We start from the raw sequence: 15,285 nt of genomic DNA on the forward strand, positions 1-15,285 counted from the left end.
GGGGGGGGGGGGGGGGGGGGGGGGAGTAACTATAGCAAGGACATCCCTGTTGGGAAAAATAAGAGCTAGAAGAAGGGGAGGGGAAACTGTTTTCAGTGTCTTAAGAAACTAGTTAAAAATTGCTGTTCTGTTGGGGATCAGTAATGAAGCATTCTTATTCCCCCTAGAGTACCCATGTCTTTTCTGAGTGTTATCTTTAATTGAATTCCATAATTTTAAAGAAAAGAAAAAAATACAGTGGAGCTTCTTATGTCTACACCCTTACGATGTTTCTAGGTTGTTTATTCTGTCGATGCTTAATAGCATAATGAAAAACTGAGCAGTTTATGCTCTGAGTCTTGGGGAGGTGGGAGTTTGTTTTGTTCTGTTTTGTTTTGCTGGAAGTACTTAAGCCAACTTAAATATGACTGAGGATTAAGTCTGGCAGGCAACTCTGTATTTTGTATTAGACTTCAAAATCTTTTCTTCTTCTTCTTTTTTTTTTTTTTTTTTAAATCCAGGAGAATGCTTTATTGCAACTTTTAGCTGACTAGATGCTTAACTTAGTAACAAGTTTAGCCCTTGTAACTGGCTAGCTAAAAGCAAATCGGCTTGTTTCTCAGATCTTTGGGGGATAGCAAGAAACATTTGAGTGAATGTTGTTGAAGATTTTCAGTAGTATAGAAAATGATGGCGCTCTTGTGATATTTGTAAGTAGTAAGTAAAATTTACTTTTTGTGTACAAATCTTTGAAGTTTTTGTTGTGTTGAAAACTTTCATGGTAGCATGTTAAAGCTGATAGTATTGTCTTTTTTTTTTTTTTTTTTTTTTTTCTTTCTTTTCTTTTACAGCAAGCAAGGATTTGGCACAGACATCCTATTTCATGGCTACCAACAGGTTGTTATCCTGACCCTCTTTGTTGCACTGTTGTAGCACACTATAGCTTCCTTTAATGCAGGGCCCCCTCAATGTGTCTCTTACCCTTGTTGCAACAGGAGAATGGACCATCTACTGTGGTGGTACCTTCCTGTTTGCTTTGCGGTGTATTGTACAAGGGACTTTGGGCACAGAGGGGTTAAATGCACAATGTGAAGTGTAGTGGTGCTTTCTGATGACATATTCTCGATTTGTGAGTGCATAAGTCTAAAATTGGTAGCCTGAATAGCAGCTAAAGATTACAAAGAGCTAAACTTAACGTAGAAATTCGAGCAACTTGGTAAGTATAAAGCTATTTCTAGTTTACAATTATAGTTAAATGACAGTTTAAAATTTTTTTCACATTGATCCAATCTTAACTTTAAAATAATCATTAAAGTTTTTTTAATAAATAAAATTTATGTAACGGGATTTTTTTCTAGATAATTCCCACTAGCAATAAATTAGAAGTAGTCAAGTCCTATCAGTGCCTGGATTTGCATAAATACAATTTTTACTTTAAAAAACTTACTTCCTTTTCAGTTTATATAAAGCTAAAAGAGGTATCTGTGGCTGATCAGTAAACATTTTCATCAGTTCTTAAACTGAACTGGAAGAATAGTTTAAGGAGCCTTTAATATCTAATGTATAATTCTGTTCTGGATTGATTATATTGATGATTTAAATTTGTTTTTTAAGTGGGTCATTGGGGAAGAGAGGACCATATCTCAGCTTTGTGTGGTCCTTAGTTTCTTATGACACTGATAGGTTTTGTTTAAATTTTTGGATTGGCAGATACCAATATATTTTCTCAGATATATGTTGTTGGGATTTAATCTCTATCCCTAGGAATACTGAGGGAACTAAAAGACTTAAATTAAAAACTTTGGTTAAAAGAGGCTAGCTGTGACTTGTTATATGCCAATTTTTAGTATATAGTGGAAGGAGAAAGGTAGTATTTTTGTAGTACTTAGCAACATTGGGCCTTGAAGCTGTTTGGCGAAAGGTAAGTTTTCTTTGTGGCTTTGCTGAAAAGAAGACACAGATAGATAAGTGTTAAATTCTCCTTGATTTACTAGAGAATTATGTCTGTTAAGCCACATCAAATGGTATCCTTGATTTTGATGTGACATTGAAATTTGTCGATTTTACAAATAGTTGTCTTTTTCTTTACATTTTTGCCATGGCATTACAAAAGAAATGAATTTCACAAAAAAAGTTTAAAGTACTATACTTGTATATAGCAATTATTGCAAATATACTATCTTCCCTTCCTTTTATAAAATAGTTTGAATTTAGATATAAAAACAAAATTTTTAAATATTAATATTTTGGTAGTATTAATAAAATGTTAATATAATTCTCTGTGTAGTGCGGGTGAGGGGGAATGTTCATCTATATAGTTGTTTTTAGTGTTAGAATTCTTATAACGTTAGCTTTTAATTTAATAAAATAAGATTTTGTACTCTAGACTTAAAACCTTTATCATTTTGCTATAGTCTTACTGGTAAATGTTTTTCTTTGTTTTACATATTTGAATTTCTATGGCTCTTCATTTTCAAACCTGCTCTACAATAGTCTACATCTTACAACCTTCTGTCTTCAGTACAAACCAACAGTGATAGCATGTGTATGCATTCATTTGGCCTGCAAATGGTCCAATTGGGAGATTCCTGTATCAACTGATGGAAAGCATTGGTGGGAATATGTGGATCCTACAGTTACTTTAGAATTACTAGATGGTGAGTAGAGAAAAGAAATCTTTTTACTTTGAAAATATTTCTTAAACTTTTTATTACATAAAAATTGTATCTACTTCTGTATAAATTTGAAAAATAGTAAATTCCTATGCCCGTTGCCCAGCTGAACAGTTGTCAATTCTGACCAGTCCAACACACACACCTCCCGCAGTTATTTTGATGCTAATCCCAGATGTCATTTCATTTATTAATATTTCAGTTTGTAATTCAAAAGATAAGGATTCTTTAAAAACATAACTATAATTCCCTTTTAACAATTTGACAATAAAATTTAAAAGTATAATTACACAATCAGGAACAGGAAGAAAATAAGGATTCATTAGCCTAAAGGGAAAAAAACAGCTGAGTGTGTATTAATCACCACTAGTCAAGTCCTTTGAGGACTTTTCAAAGAAATATGATTAATAATGCTATAGGCTGATAGGACAAGAATACCTATTTAAAGTATACTAATTTTGTTGAGTTTAAAGTGTGTAGACTCAAAATCAGGTGTTAATTTATTGTATAAGATGTGAAACAGATGTGAATTTGAATAAGTAAGGAAAATTGGGGGGGTATGAGTTCTATAGATTATGAACCCGGAATTTGGGGATCTCCTGATAAGAAATTTCTCTGGTTGAAAAATAAGAGAAGCTGGCCAGAGATGGGAGATTCTTGGGTTTAGGACATTTTAACTAGGAACTGTGTTTCAGAAAGGAAATAGACAACACTTCTTACCTAATAGATACCTCCAAACTGCTATATCAGATTTTTCAGCTTACTCTTGCTGTGAACTTTTCCCAACTCCCTTTACAAAATTGAGGCTAATGGGAAAACAGGATTTACATTTGTTGCTATTGACATCTGTTACATAAAGTGAGAGGCCCAGGTAGCTTTGGAATGTGGCCTTCCGGTAAAATCTTTGGTGTTTCTTTAAGATAGAGGTCTGCACCCTTTTCTGTGAAGGGCCGAAGCAAAACCATTTTAGAGTTTGTGGACCATAAGGTCTCTGTCGTTAACTATACACCTCTCTACTGCTTTAGCTGGAAAGCAACCATAAGCAATTTGTAAATGAAATGAGTGTGACGGTGTTCCAGTAAAAATTTGTTTATAAAAACAGTCAGTACACCACATTTGGCCAACTCCTCTTTTAAAATATGAGGGTAGTTCAAAAGGTTTGTGGAAAAATAAAAGAAAATATGAATCTTTTCATGAACTTTTTGAAGACCCCCTGAATGCTTTGTTAGATTCATTTACAGTCATCTCTCAGTAGTCATGGGTGGGTGATTGGTTTTAGGACCTCCCTTGGATACCAAATTCCAGGGATGCTCAAGTCCCTGATATGATATGAAGTGGTATTTACGTATAACCTATGCACATACTCACTATACTTTAAAATCAACTCTAGATTACTTATAAAACCTAATACAATGTGAATGGTATGTAAATAGTTGTACTATATTGCTTAGGGAATAGTGACAAGAAATAAAAGTCTGTACGTGTTCAATACAGACACAATCCCCCTCCCCCCCCAAAAAAAATTTTTGGTTCACAGTTGATTGAATCCACAGATGCAGAATCCACAGATACAGAGGGCCAACTGTATTTTCTAATTTTTTTTCCTCCTTGAAAGATTTCTCTCATATATCTCATGTCATATTATTGCTGCACAATTATGCTGTTTTCCTTAAATTGTCAGAAGTTTTTCAAAGTTTAGCCAGAGGGAAGGAAGTCTTTAATGAGTTGAAATGACATCTTCTAAAAGCCAGTGGAGGCTCTTTTGCTTGTTTTCAGCTGTTCAGTAGCTTGAAAATCAGATTATCTATGCCGCTTTCTTATCTTAGCAGTCAATAGATTATGATGAATTAGGCATAAGCTTAATAAAAATAGTTTATATACATGGTGCTGAAATAAAGCTCACAAAAAGTAATTTTTCTTTTATCCTGCTTTTAGGTCATAAGTAAAGTTTTTTGGCAGGAGACACAACAGGAGCCACCTAAATATCCCTTCACTTCCATTTTGAAAAAGCTCTAGTTCATTGGAGAGGAATTGAATAGGAATCTTGAAACTTAACATATTTAGACTTTGAGCATATTATGTAGCAGCTTTTTTTTTGTTTGATCACCAAAAAAAAAAGTAACTTGAAATTTAAGATATTAAGATGTACCTGAATTTTAGCATAGTGTCTGAAATATTATTACTATTTTAATTAACTACAAGCACAAAGGCCACAGCAATACTGAAATAATTCATTTAATACTCGTGTTCCAGAAACATTGGCTTAGATTCAGCCTAGCTATAAAGGTTTTGGGGTGGTGTATGTGTGTGTTGTCTTTTCTTTTATGATTAATAAGCCCTTACATGTGGTTTTTATATTTTGAATTTTTCTATATATTAGTTTTGAGAGAGAAGGGCCTCAGTTTTAAGTATCATACCGTGATTTTTGTACATGTAGCTAATTATTTACATGGACATTTTTTTTTTGTTCCTTTGCTATAAAATTTAATAGAGTGCGATGCTTAAGAAAGGGAAAACAAAACAAATTTTCTGTCTGCTGTGTCCTAGGTGTTGAACCAGAAACTTTATGTACATTTAATCCTTGACAACCAAACGGTTAAAGAAATTGAGTCAAAACAATTTTTGTTAATGTTGGACCCCAAAGTATCTTGTATTTGCTACATTTACTAACGTTAAGTAGCAAAGGGGTCTTTTTTTTTTTTTCCTTTTTCTTTTTCAAATGAGTAATTAGAGTTTCAGGCATTAGATTTTCTTTTGTCCAAATTGGGTTAAACTGCTCATGAGACTTAAGCAGAAAGTGGTCATGAAATTGTCAAGGACGTTACATCTTGAAAAATTACTGGTCAGATTTTGGTTCATGTACAGGTAATTATTAGCACATCTTTTTCACAGGCTAGTTGTGGGATAGTAGTCATGCTTATTTACATAATGTTGTAGAATTTCTTCATGTTCTCTGCTTTTTTGAGACAAATTCTATATTGTCTTGTCAGTCTTAACATATGCCTAGCATGGTTTACAAAGAAGCTTACTGTTTATACTAAAAAATAATAAGTCTGTTATCTCTACTGACAGGTTTCCCCCAGTATTGTGGTTGAATTGGCATTATTATATTGAGTGGTATTCTTATTCATTTCACTAATATTAATATTTGTCTTAAGAGTGGCCAGTAACTGTTAATGACACTATTTTTTATAATTTATCATAACCACACCACTTTGGAAAATTAATAGTGTTGGTTGCTAGGAAGTATGAGTATAGGTGGAAAATTTATTTTTCTTTCTTTGTTAACATTTAACTTTGAAATAATTGTAACTTAAAGAAATTGCAAAATCATACAGAGTTCCTGTATACCCTTCACCCAATTTCTCCTGGTGTTAACATCTTACATAACAGCATGTGATTATCAAAACCAGGAAATTAACAATGGTATAATACTATTAACTAAACCACAGATTTTATTCAGATTTCCCCTATTTTTTCTTGTTCCAGGAACCCATGTTTCACTTAGTTGACATGTCCCTTTAGTCTCCTCCCATCTGTGACAGTTTTTCAATCTTTCCTTGACACTTCGAAGAATGGTCAGTTGTTTGATAGAGTGGGTTTTGATGTTTTCTCATAATTGTATTGAAGTTATGCATTTCTGGCAATAATACTGCAAAAAATAGGTTGTGTTCTGCTTGGTGCATCATAACAAGGGGTGTTCGTACCATGCTGATATGTCTCATCACTGGTAATGACAATCATGATCACTTGGTTAAGATGGTTATCTGTTGGTAACACTGTAAAGTTACTATTTTTCTCTCTGTAATTAATACATATCTTGGGGAATATAAATTGAGATTATACAGATGTCCTCTTTCTTCAGATTTTTGCCCACTAATTTTAAAGAATCCATCGATCTTGCCTGCAACAATTCCTATGTTGTTTGCCTAATGGAGATTTTTTTTACTGGGGGGAAGGAGGTGTTTTTAATGTTACTAAGTTTTCTAAACAAGCAAGTAAAATTGGAGGGGAGGGGAGTAATTGTTTAAAAAGAATTCAGCTTTGAAAATACCAGTTCAGAGTTGTATCTACTGTATATGCTGAAGTTTCCATAGGAGGCTAACAGTGAAGTAGATGAGCCCTTAGAATTATTTTTAAATATTGTCCACTTGAGAGAAATTTAAATCCTAAAGACAGCTTTTGAATTTTGAATTTAAATTTTATTTTTAGAGCTAACACATGAGTTTCTACAAATACTGGAGAAAACGCCTAGTAGGTTGAAGAAGATTCGAAACTGGAGGGTAAGAGAATTGGCAAGATATAACAATATTAGTTTGTCACTTAAGTAACAATTACATAGTTAACCAATTTGAATTGTTGTGGTTAAATAATTGTCTTTCTGATATTCCTAAATAATTACAGTGTATTGTAAGCTACATATGCTTATAGTTATTCAAATACTGTGTCCAGTGGACTTTGCTAAGTACATTATGCGTTTTCCTTTTAATTCTCACAGTGACTGATAGAAATATTCTCTTTTCACAAATGGGGAAACTAACACCTAGATAAGTAAATTTTGGGGGCACTGGGGGGCGACTGGCTGTTTGGGATTCCAAATCCTTGATCTTGTTATAACACCACACTCTAACCAAATGAGCTAACTGGCCAACACAGTTTTCAACAGCCTTCTCTTGTGCCTCTAAATAAGACATTTATTTACTGGTAGCATAAAACCTTGAATCCCAGATGATTTATTCTTGTATAATTTAGTGTAGAATTTTTATAAGCAAAGAAATTTACATTAAATTCCTTTGCTGTCACTGCTTCTTTTGTGTTTTATTTAAATAGGCTGATCAGGCAGCTGGGAAACCAAAAGTAGATGGACAAGCATCAGAAACACCACTTCTTGGTTCATCTTTGGTCCAGAATTCCATGTTGGTAGACAGTGTCACTGGTGTGCCTACAAATCCAAATTTTCAGAAACCATCTACATCAGCATTCCCTGCACCAGTACCTCTAAATTCAGGAAATATTTCTGTTCAAGACAGCCATACATCTGATAATTTGTCAGTGGTAACAACAGGAATGCCGAGTACCTCATACAGTTTGTCATCACACCAAGAATGGCCTCAACATCAAAAATCGGCAAGGACAGAACAGATGTATTCACAGAAACAGGAGACATCTTTGTCTGGTAGCCAGTACAACATCAGCTTCCAACAGGGACCTTCTATATCATTGCATTCAGGATTACATCACAGACCAGACAAAATTTCTGATCATTCTTCTATTAAGCAAGAATATACTCATAAAGCAGGGAGCAGTAAACACCATGGGCCGATTTCTGCTACTCCTGGAATAATTCCTCAGAAAATGTCTTTAGATAAATATAGAGAAAAACGTAAGTTAGAAACTCTTGATCTCGATGTAAGGGATCATTATATAGCTGCCCAAGTAGAACAACAACACAAACATGTGCAGTCACAGGCAACCAGCAGCAGTTCTGTAACTTCTCCCATTAAAATGAAAATTCCCATCACAAATACTGAAAAACCTGAAAAATACATGGCAGATAAAAAGGAAAAGAGTGGATCACTGAAATTACGGATTCCAATACCACCCACTGATAAAAGCGCCAGTAAAGAAGAACTGAAGATGAAGATAAAAGTTTCATCCTCAGAAAGACACAGCTCTTCTGACGAAGGCAGTGGGAAGAGCAAGCATTCAAGCCCTCATATTAGCAGAGATCATAAGGAGAAGCACAAGGAGCATCCTTCAAACCGTCACCATACCAGCAGTCACAAGCATTCCCATTCGCATAGCAGCAGCAGCAGTAGTGGTGGCAGTAAACATAGTGCTGATGGAATACCATCCACTGTTTTGAGGAGTCCTGTTGGCCTGAGCAGTGATGGCATTTCCTCTAGTTCCAGCTCTTCAAGGAAGAAGCTGCATATCAATGATGCATCTCACAACCATCACTCCAAAATGAGCAAAAGTTCCAAAAGTTCAGGTAGTTCATCTAGTTCTTCCTCCTCTGTTAAGCAGTATATGTCCTCTCACAACTCTGTTTTTAACCATCCCTTACCCCCTCCTCCCCCTGTCACATACCAGGTGGGCTACGGACATCTCAGCACCCTCGTGAAACTGGACAAGAAGCCAGTGGAGAGCAACGGTCCTGATGCCAATCACGAGTACAGTACAAACAGCCAGCATATGGACTACAAAGACACATTCGACATGCTGGACTCGCTGTTAAGTGCCCAAGGAATGAACATGTAATCATTTGTTTAGGTCAATTTTTCCTTTACTTTTTTAATTTAAAAATTGTTAGAATGGAAAACTTCCTCCTAATCTAGTAGTGGTAACACCTGCTGTTGCTGCCACTGCTTCAGTATTTGTAAGTGCTGCTTTATTCTTCATTCTGAAAAGAAGAGATTATAGTAAACAAATCTTTATCTCCACGTATGATAGTGTTATAAATACTGTAAAAGCATGGAAGGTACAAAACTCAGTACTTCTACAATTGCAGCTAAGAACATTAGGATAAATGGCTGGCTGCTTCTAGGAATATAAGATGCCTCAAGCATTTATTATTTATAATTTGAATATTGTAGCTGTTTTTTGTTGTTGCTTGGCTTTTGAACGAGTGTAAATTGTTTTCTTTTGTGTATTTATACTTGTATGTATGATTTGCATGTTTCAATGATAAAGGGATAAAACAGTGTACTGACAACTGTTTACAAGAAAGTGGAGAAAAAATGTACATACATTTTTGTATGTTTAAATATTACCATAAATACTCAGGATTGGAGCTGCTTGTAAGTATAACAATATACAGAATAACTTTATTTTATCTTGTCAAGTCCATCACTAATCTAAAACAAAGGTGGCACTTTTTCATGTTAACCTTAAACTCTAGGCCTTACTGGAAGCCACTGAAGGGGGACACTTCACTACCAGATGGGTATGCAGTGCCAGAGATGGTCATTTACACTATGAGGCGCTGAACTTTGCCTTCAGAAGTTCTGACCAGATTGGCTGCTGGAAAAGCCCCTAATTTTCTGAAGGCTTGAAGAGGAAAAAATAAAGTTTACATACTCTTGATGTGAAGTGCATTTAAATGTTTGTTGGCTCGTTGCAGTACTATAAAACATCTGTTAATAATGGTTATGTGGATTACTGTGATTTGAAAACTAAATTCACAAAAACTTACATAGTGAAGAATTAGTAAGTTTTTTTCCTTAAAGAACTGTAACACTACATCTTTTAACAGTAAACAGGGATCACTTTTCCTTTAGCATTCAGAATGACACCATATTCTCAAATATACTACTCCCTCGAAGTGTGTTTGTGTGTGATGCCATATTTCTTTTTCAGGTAAATGCAGTCTTCCTTATAAAAATGAAATTAAACCTATGCTTTCTCAATTCTTTTATATTCTAACAATAAATAAAAAGAAAATATTACTGTGCATTGTACCTGTATTCATAACTTATGGTTGTTATCAGGAAGCTCTATAAGAAAAAAAGTTCAGCCTCCAGGCAAAACACAAATGGAGGTTTTTACATCTGTTTGCACATCTCAGTATATTCCCATTGAGGTAAAGTTTGCACAGTCATCTGACTTCTGATCAAACTATAGACTTTAACTTGTTTAAATTTTGTCTTAAACACCGGTAATATGGCTCTTGTTTATCAGCTAATCTTGAATTTATTCTGTGGTAAATTTTCAAGCTGTCGATTATCTTTGAGATGGGTTGGATTCAACTTCTGTTGAACTGAAAACTCTCTTAATGATTCCTCTGTGTATATGAATTATTTTTGTTACAAAGCCACTGATATGTGCACAATTGTAATTTTACTCAAGTATGTTGCGGTTGTAAATATTAAGAGTTTAATCTCATTCTCTACTTTTATTTAGCAATTACCTAATTTGCCAGTAGCTTTATAATTTTTTAAGATAATTGTTCGTTATTTTGTCAATGTTATTTGAACTTGGGATACTAGGATCCTCTATCTAGGGACTTTGCCTAGCTAGCATGTCCTAACATTTGTTCCTGTCTTGCATAACTTTTAGTAATCTTTGTCAATATATGTAACTTTGTTGCTCTGTATGGCATAATATTGTATCCATAAACATGGTAATTTTGATACAGTTATACTTTTACAGTGGTACATAATCCCAGGACTAGCATAGAATTAAGATGAGTGCAAGATAAGGGAGGGGAAGGGTTTTGTTCTTGGTAATTTAGATGTGAAACCTCTACAGAGCTATCATGTGAAACGATATAGGGTGGTTGTGCTACTGTATAATTGGGGATGATAATACCAGGAATTTTAATAAGATTTTGTAAAGAATATCCAGAAAAGTAGTGAATTTATTTTCAGTATGACATAGAAAACAATGTGAATATTTAAGGTCTGTGACTATAGTTAAACTTCACTAAGAATTTGCAGAATTGTTTTGAGATGTGGGAATAAAGGTAATTTTTGTTGAATCTTTATTGGTGCTAATGATGGACAGTTAAAAAGATAGCTAGTGTATATTATTATGGGTCAGTACTTATTAGTACTTCCAAAATTGAATTTGAAATGCTATGTATTCACTTTTCACTCTGTAAATGTAATTCTTTACAGTGACTTTATTTATTAAAGGGCAGCCAGTTGTAATTTTTACAGGATTGTGTCACCTATTCAAACTTGTTAACCTCTGAACAGGAGATTAAGCTTCTAAAACCACAATGGGGATAGATATGAAATCCTTTAAGTGTTATTTCCATTAAACAAAACCCTTATAATTCATATTATCATGAATTTGCTTTTGCCATCTCATTTGCATAAAATAGTTCATCTGCCTGGTCCCATTAGGCTCTACCAAAGAAAAAGACTCCGATGAATGGACGTAATTACTGTGAGTCTTCTAAGTAGCCATAAATAAACCAAAATAGTATCATCAAATTTAGGTATAAAATTCCACATGTGCAAAGTACTGTTAAGGTGATACATTTTTGATGAGATTTTTAAAAATTTGAAATATTAAAAAGCATTATCTTTAAACATCCTATGAAAGAGTGATTCATTTTTAAATTGTTTTTTCCCTAGATCATAGATTTGTTATCTTTATGCAGAAGCACATCGCAAAGTAAGGCTTTTCTTCTACCTCTTTAACTAGACTTGCAGTGTTGAGCTGTGCCCCCTAAATAATTGCCTTAGCTGTGTTAAAATACAATATTTTCAGAACCAAAGCAAGGGGATGTTTATTTACAAAAACATTCTCAGATGCCTACTTTACAAAACTGAACGTACTATCCTTTAGTGGTAAGACCTTGCAAAGTTACTAGTTAACAGGTATTTAAATGCTGAAAAGTTACGTCATCAGCCCTAGGTTTGTCTTTGAAAGCAGTTACATGTGCATCGACCTTCCTCATATGTACATATGCCTTCTAATTAAAGTTCTTATGTTCAGAGTCGATTAAAGAAAATTTCTACCAGAATGTATGGTTTCTTGAGGAATGCATGAGGAGCTGCTTATATTACTTTGTACAGACAGGTTGTAATTATGTAGGATAACTTTTTTGGCCAATCTTTGAACTAAAGGAATGGCTGGTTGAGGTCTACTTCAGAAACCAATTTAAAGTGTTTTTGTTAGTTACCAAAGACCTTGCCTTAAAAGGTTTCAAGCACATTTTCTTTTATATCCGAGAATTTAAATTGCTGGCTTTTATTCCTTAACCAACCTTAGAAATAAACCACTGCTTAAATATGCATGGATGTTACACTATTAAGAACACTTGGTTGATATTTCACAGTTTTGCATTTACTATAGAAATGAGGATTTTTTTTTTTTACACATGGTAACATCTATAAAGGAAGGCAGTTCTGTTCTTAAGGTATCTCACCATTCTCAATTTTATCTAAATGAGAAGCAATGTTTCTCACCTCCTGTGCTTAAATTGCTAGATGATGTGTAGCATGTCTTTGCTGAGAAAAATTTGAAAGCTCTTATTTTGAAGAATCCTTGATTCAGTATTTTCTCGATTTGGCAATCTCTCCCTCAGGAAGCTGGGAGGCAATAGGATTCACTAACTGTACGTGTACCCAGATGAATGATCAACAACTGCCACACTCGGGGAAACCTGAATTAACTGAGTCACAGGATGGTAGATGCTAATCTCATGTGCCTATTTCTTGAAGATAGGCTGATTTAGACAAGGATTTTTGGCATCGGGAAAGCACGTTCTGGCCCTGTCCTAGGTTACCAAGTTGTGATAACTACTGTGTGTTAATTTAAGAATTCACAGCTATGTTGATACCTGAAATCAATGGGCAATTTTATCTGTAAGATGATATATCTAAGCTAAATAATCAGAAGTTTACCCGAAACATCTGTCTTTACAATAAAGATGATCTTGCCAGTGGGAGTGAAATGCTCTTAAGTGCTTTAGCTCTGATACTATGCATTCATTTTTTACTTCACAGTGTCGGTTTGGGCACAGTCAGCTTTTGCCTCTATGACTTGCCTTTTTCTGTTTAATAATTCACCATTACCTATTCTGCCTGACAGATTCTTTAGGTAGGTGGTTAAGATATATTGAAGGTTGCATGGCTAGGAGTAATTCTGTTCTCATAGAGGTGACTTAACCCGTTCACTGTGATCCATTAATCTCAAAACTAAATTCTGAGAACTAATTTCCTTTATTTCCAAGTTTTGGGAGGAGGCCTCACTTAAAGCCCCAAATATTGACAATTCTGTTCAGTAGTTTGTTTAATTTGATTTGTCTATTTAAGTAAATAATGAGTACATTCTTATTTTTAAGAGGTGTTTGTTTTTCAAGCAGCTTAACTTGGTTAGAAAAACTTCACGTGTACTCATTTGTTGTAAACAGTGATTGGGGTTTCACTTTCTGGATGTACTCAAGACTCCCAAGGATGATTGAATAGGATGCTTGCTGATAGACAGTCTAAAACAGGAATATGTGTATATGGCATGAATTAGTCATTGAATATCAGCTTCAGTATCTATACAAAGAATTTTTAATAAAATTTGTTTAACAACATAATCCGAGGCTCTAACATCTCTTGTTAAGTTAATGTGAATCAGAAATAACTTTCAGTCCCTGGGAAATATGGGGAATAAGGTTTCTAATATAATTGACTCTATCCAAGTAACTTTATATATCAAGGAGTGTAGGCTCTGGAATCAGATGGTCCATGTTCCAGTCACAGCCCCACCACTTAATGGTGTAATGACCTTGGGTAAATTATTTGACTTCATGCCTTGATTATCTTCCCTACAAAGTGTCAGTAATAGTATCTATTATTATGGTTTGGAGGTTTAAGGCTTGGGTGGTCAAGGAAGGCTAGCTAGAATAGAGGGCATTAAAGAGAATCCTAATAGAGAGGTAGGTGTTGGATGGAATGATGATGGCCAATCCAGGCGCATCAAACTTGAGTGCATTAAACTACTGCCTGTGTCCAGAATTCTCTTTTAAATCGTTCATTCTAATTCTCATTTTGGAATTTTTTTGTTGAGTCTCTTGCATCGCTCCCATAAAAGACAAAAGGTAATTGCAATTAGCTGGAAGGGGAATTATCCATCAAAAAATAATCATAAGATGCTTTTTAATATTGCTACTCTTTCCAGCGTACTTCCTCCCTTCACCAATTTTTCTGCACATTCACTTGAAAGAAAATGAAAGCTAATTGCAAAAGCTTTAGTAAAATAGAATTGGGATAGGAAGGTTACTTACTTTGAAGTGCATTTTAAGCCTAAATTTAAAATAAATGTTTTAAATCAGATTAAGAGGTTTGTCTTACTGGTGTTACCACCAGTAAGAGCTTGTTCTATTAGCATATAATAAATTCGATGGGTTTTACTTAAGAACTTTACAAAGTCTTCTGTAATTCTACTTAACCAAATTCACTCAGATCCATTCTTTATTCTCTCTTTTTTCCCGTTTTCAACATAATAAAACAAATTATATGCTTTTGTTTTAGCTCTAGTATGTGACTAACCTGTTCTCTTCCCCCAACATGACTTCCCAAAACAATGTAGAGCCTCACTGATGAGGGGTTTTATCATATAGCCATGAGATTAAGACAAAAGGTTTATTTAGGCCTTTTAATGTCCAGGCATACACACCCAGGGTCAGTTTTCTTTAGTCTTTCAAGTCAACTTGTAGGAGTGGCTGCTTTACAGGTGAATTTAGCCATGGTTTTTTGCAATTTTGAGATATTCTGGCAATAGGTAAAAGTATTACAGCCTTTCTTCAGGACTTTTTGCTGTTTAAACTTTTCACAGTGTATTGGCATACAGAAAAACTTTTACTTGTTGATCACCAGAGCAGCAAGTATGAAAAATAAAGATCCTGGTAGGTGATGGAGGCTTTTGGCTTCTCATTGAGCAGATCAAGTGGGTTATTACTTTAGAGCTACTCATTATACACTACAGAAGGTCCAGGACTACTGTAGTGGTCTTGTAGGAGAGAGTAGATAAAACCCGTACATTGAATATCAACACTCCAGAGCTCGCTCTTTCGAAACACTGTGGTAACTGTCCGTATTTAGTCACTGCCAGATATCCACAGTGTAAAGGCTAAAGTAGGTTAAAGTTGAGGAAATGCTGTAGAACTACTCTTAGACCTTTACTTGGG

General features: G+C 34.5%; 1 protein-coding gene across 5 annotated transcripts in view; it reads left to right on the plus strand.

Moving 5' to 3' along the window:
• The window catches only part of CCNT2 (cyclin T2), a 43,272-nt gene extending 29,580 nt beyond the window's left edge, over positions 1-13,692 (plus strand). For 3 of the 5 annotated variants that reach the window (XM_008583462.1, XM_008583476.1, XM_008583483.1), the window contains exons 6-9: positions 831-876; positions 2,473-2,636; positions 6,864-6,934; positions 7,482-13,692. In XM_008583462.1, the coding sequence (XP_008581684.1) occupies positions 831-876; positions 2,473-2,636; positions 6,864-6,934; positions 7,482-8,912 (1,712 nt within the window). In that variant the 3' untranslated portion in view covers positions 8,913-13,692. Of the gene's footprint in view, positions 1-830; positions 1,196-2,472; positions 2,637-6,863; positions 6,935-7,481 lie in introns of those variants that run through there. The other 2 variants (XM_008583468.1, XR_551284.1) reach the window with 2 other exon arrangements.
• Positions 13,693-15,285: the final 1,593 nt, after the last annotated feature.

Source organism: Galeopterus variegatus, unplaced genomic scaffold (assembly GCF_000696425.1).
Source record: "Galeopterus variegatus unplaced genomic scaffold, G_variegatus-3.0.2 Scaffold98, whole genome shotgun sequence".
Lineage (NCBI taxonomy): Eukaryota > Metazoa > Chordata > Mammalia > Dermoptera > Cynocephalidae > Galeopterus > Galeopterus variegatus.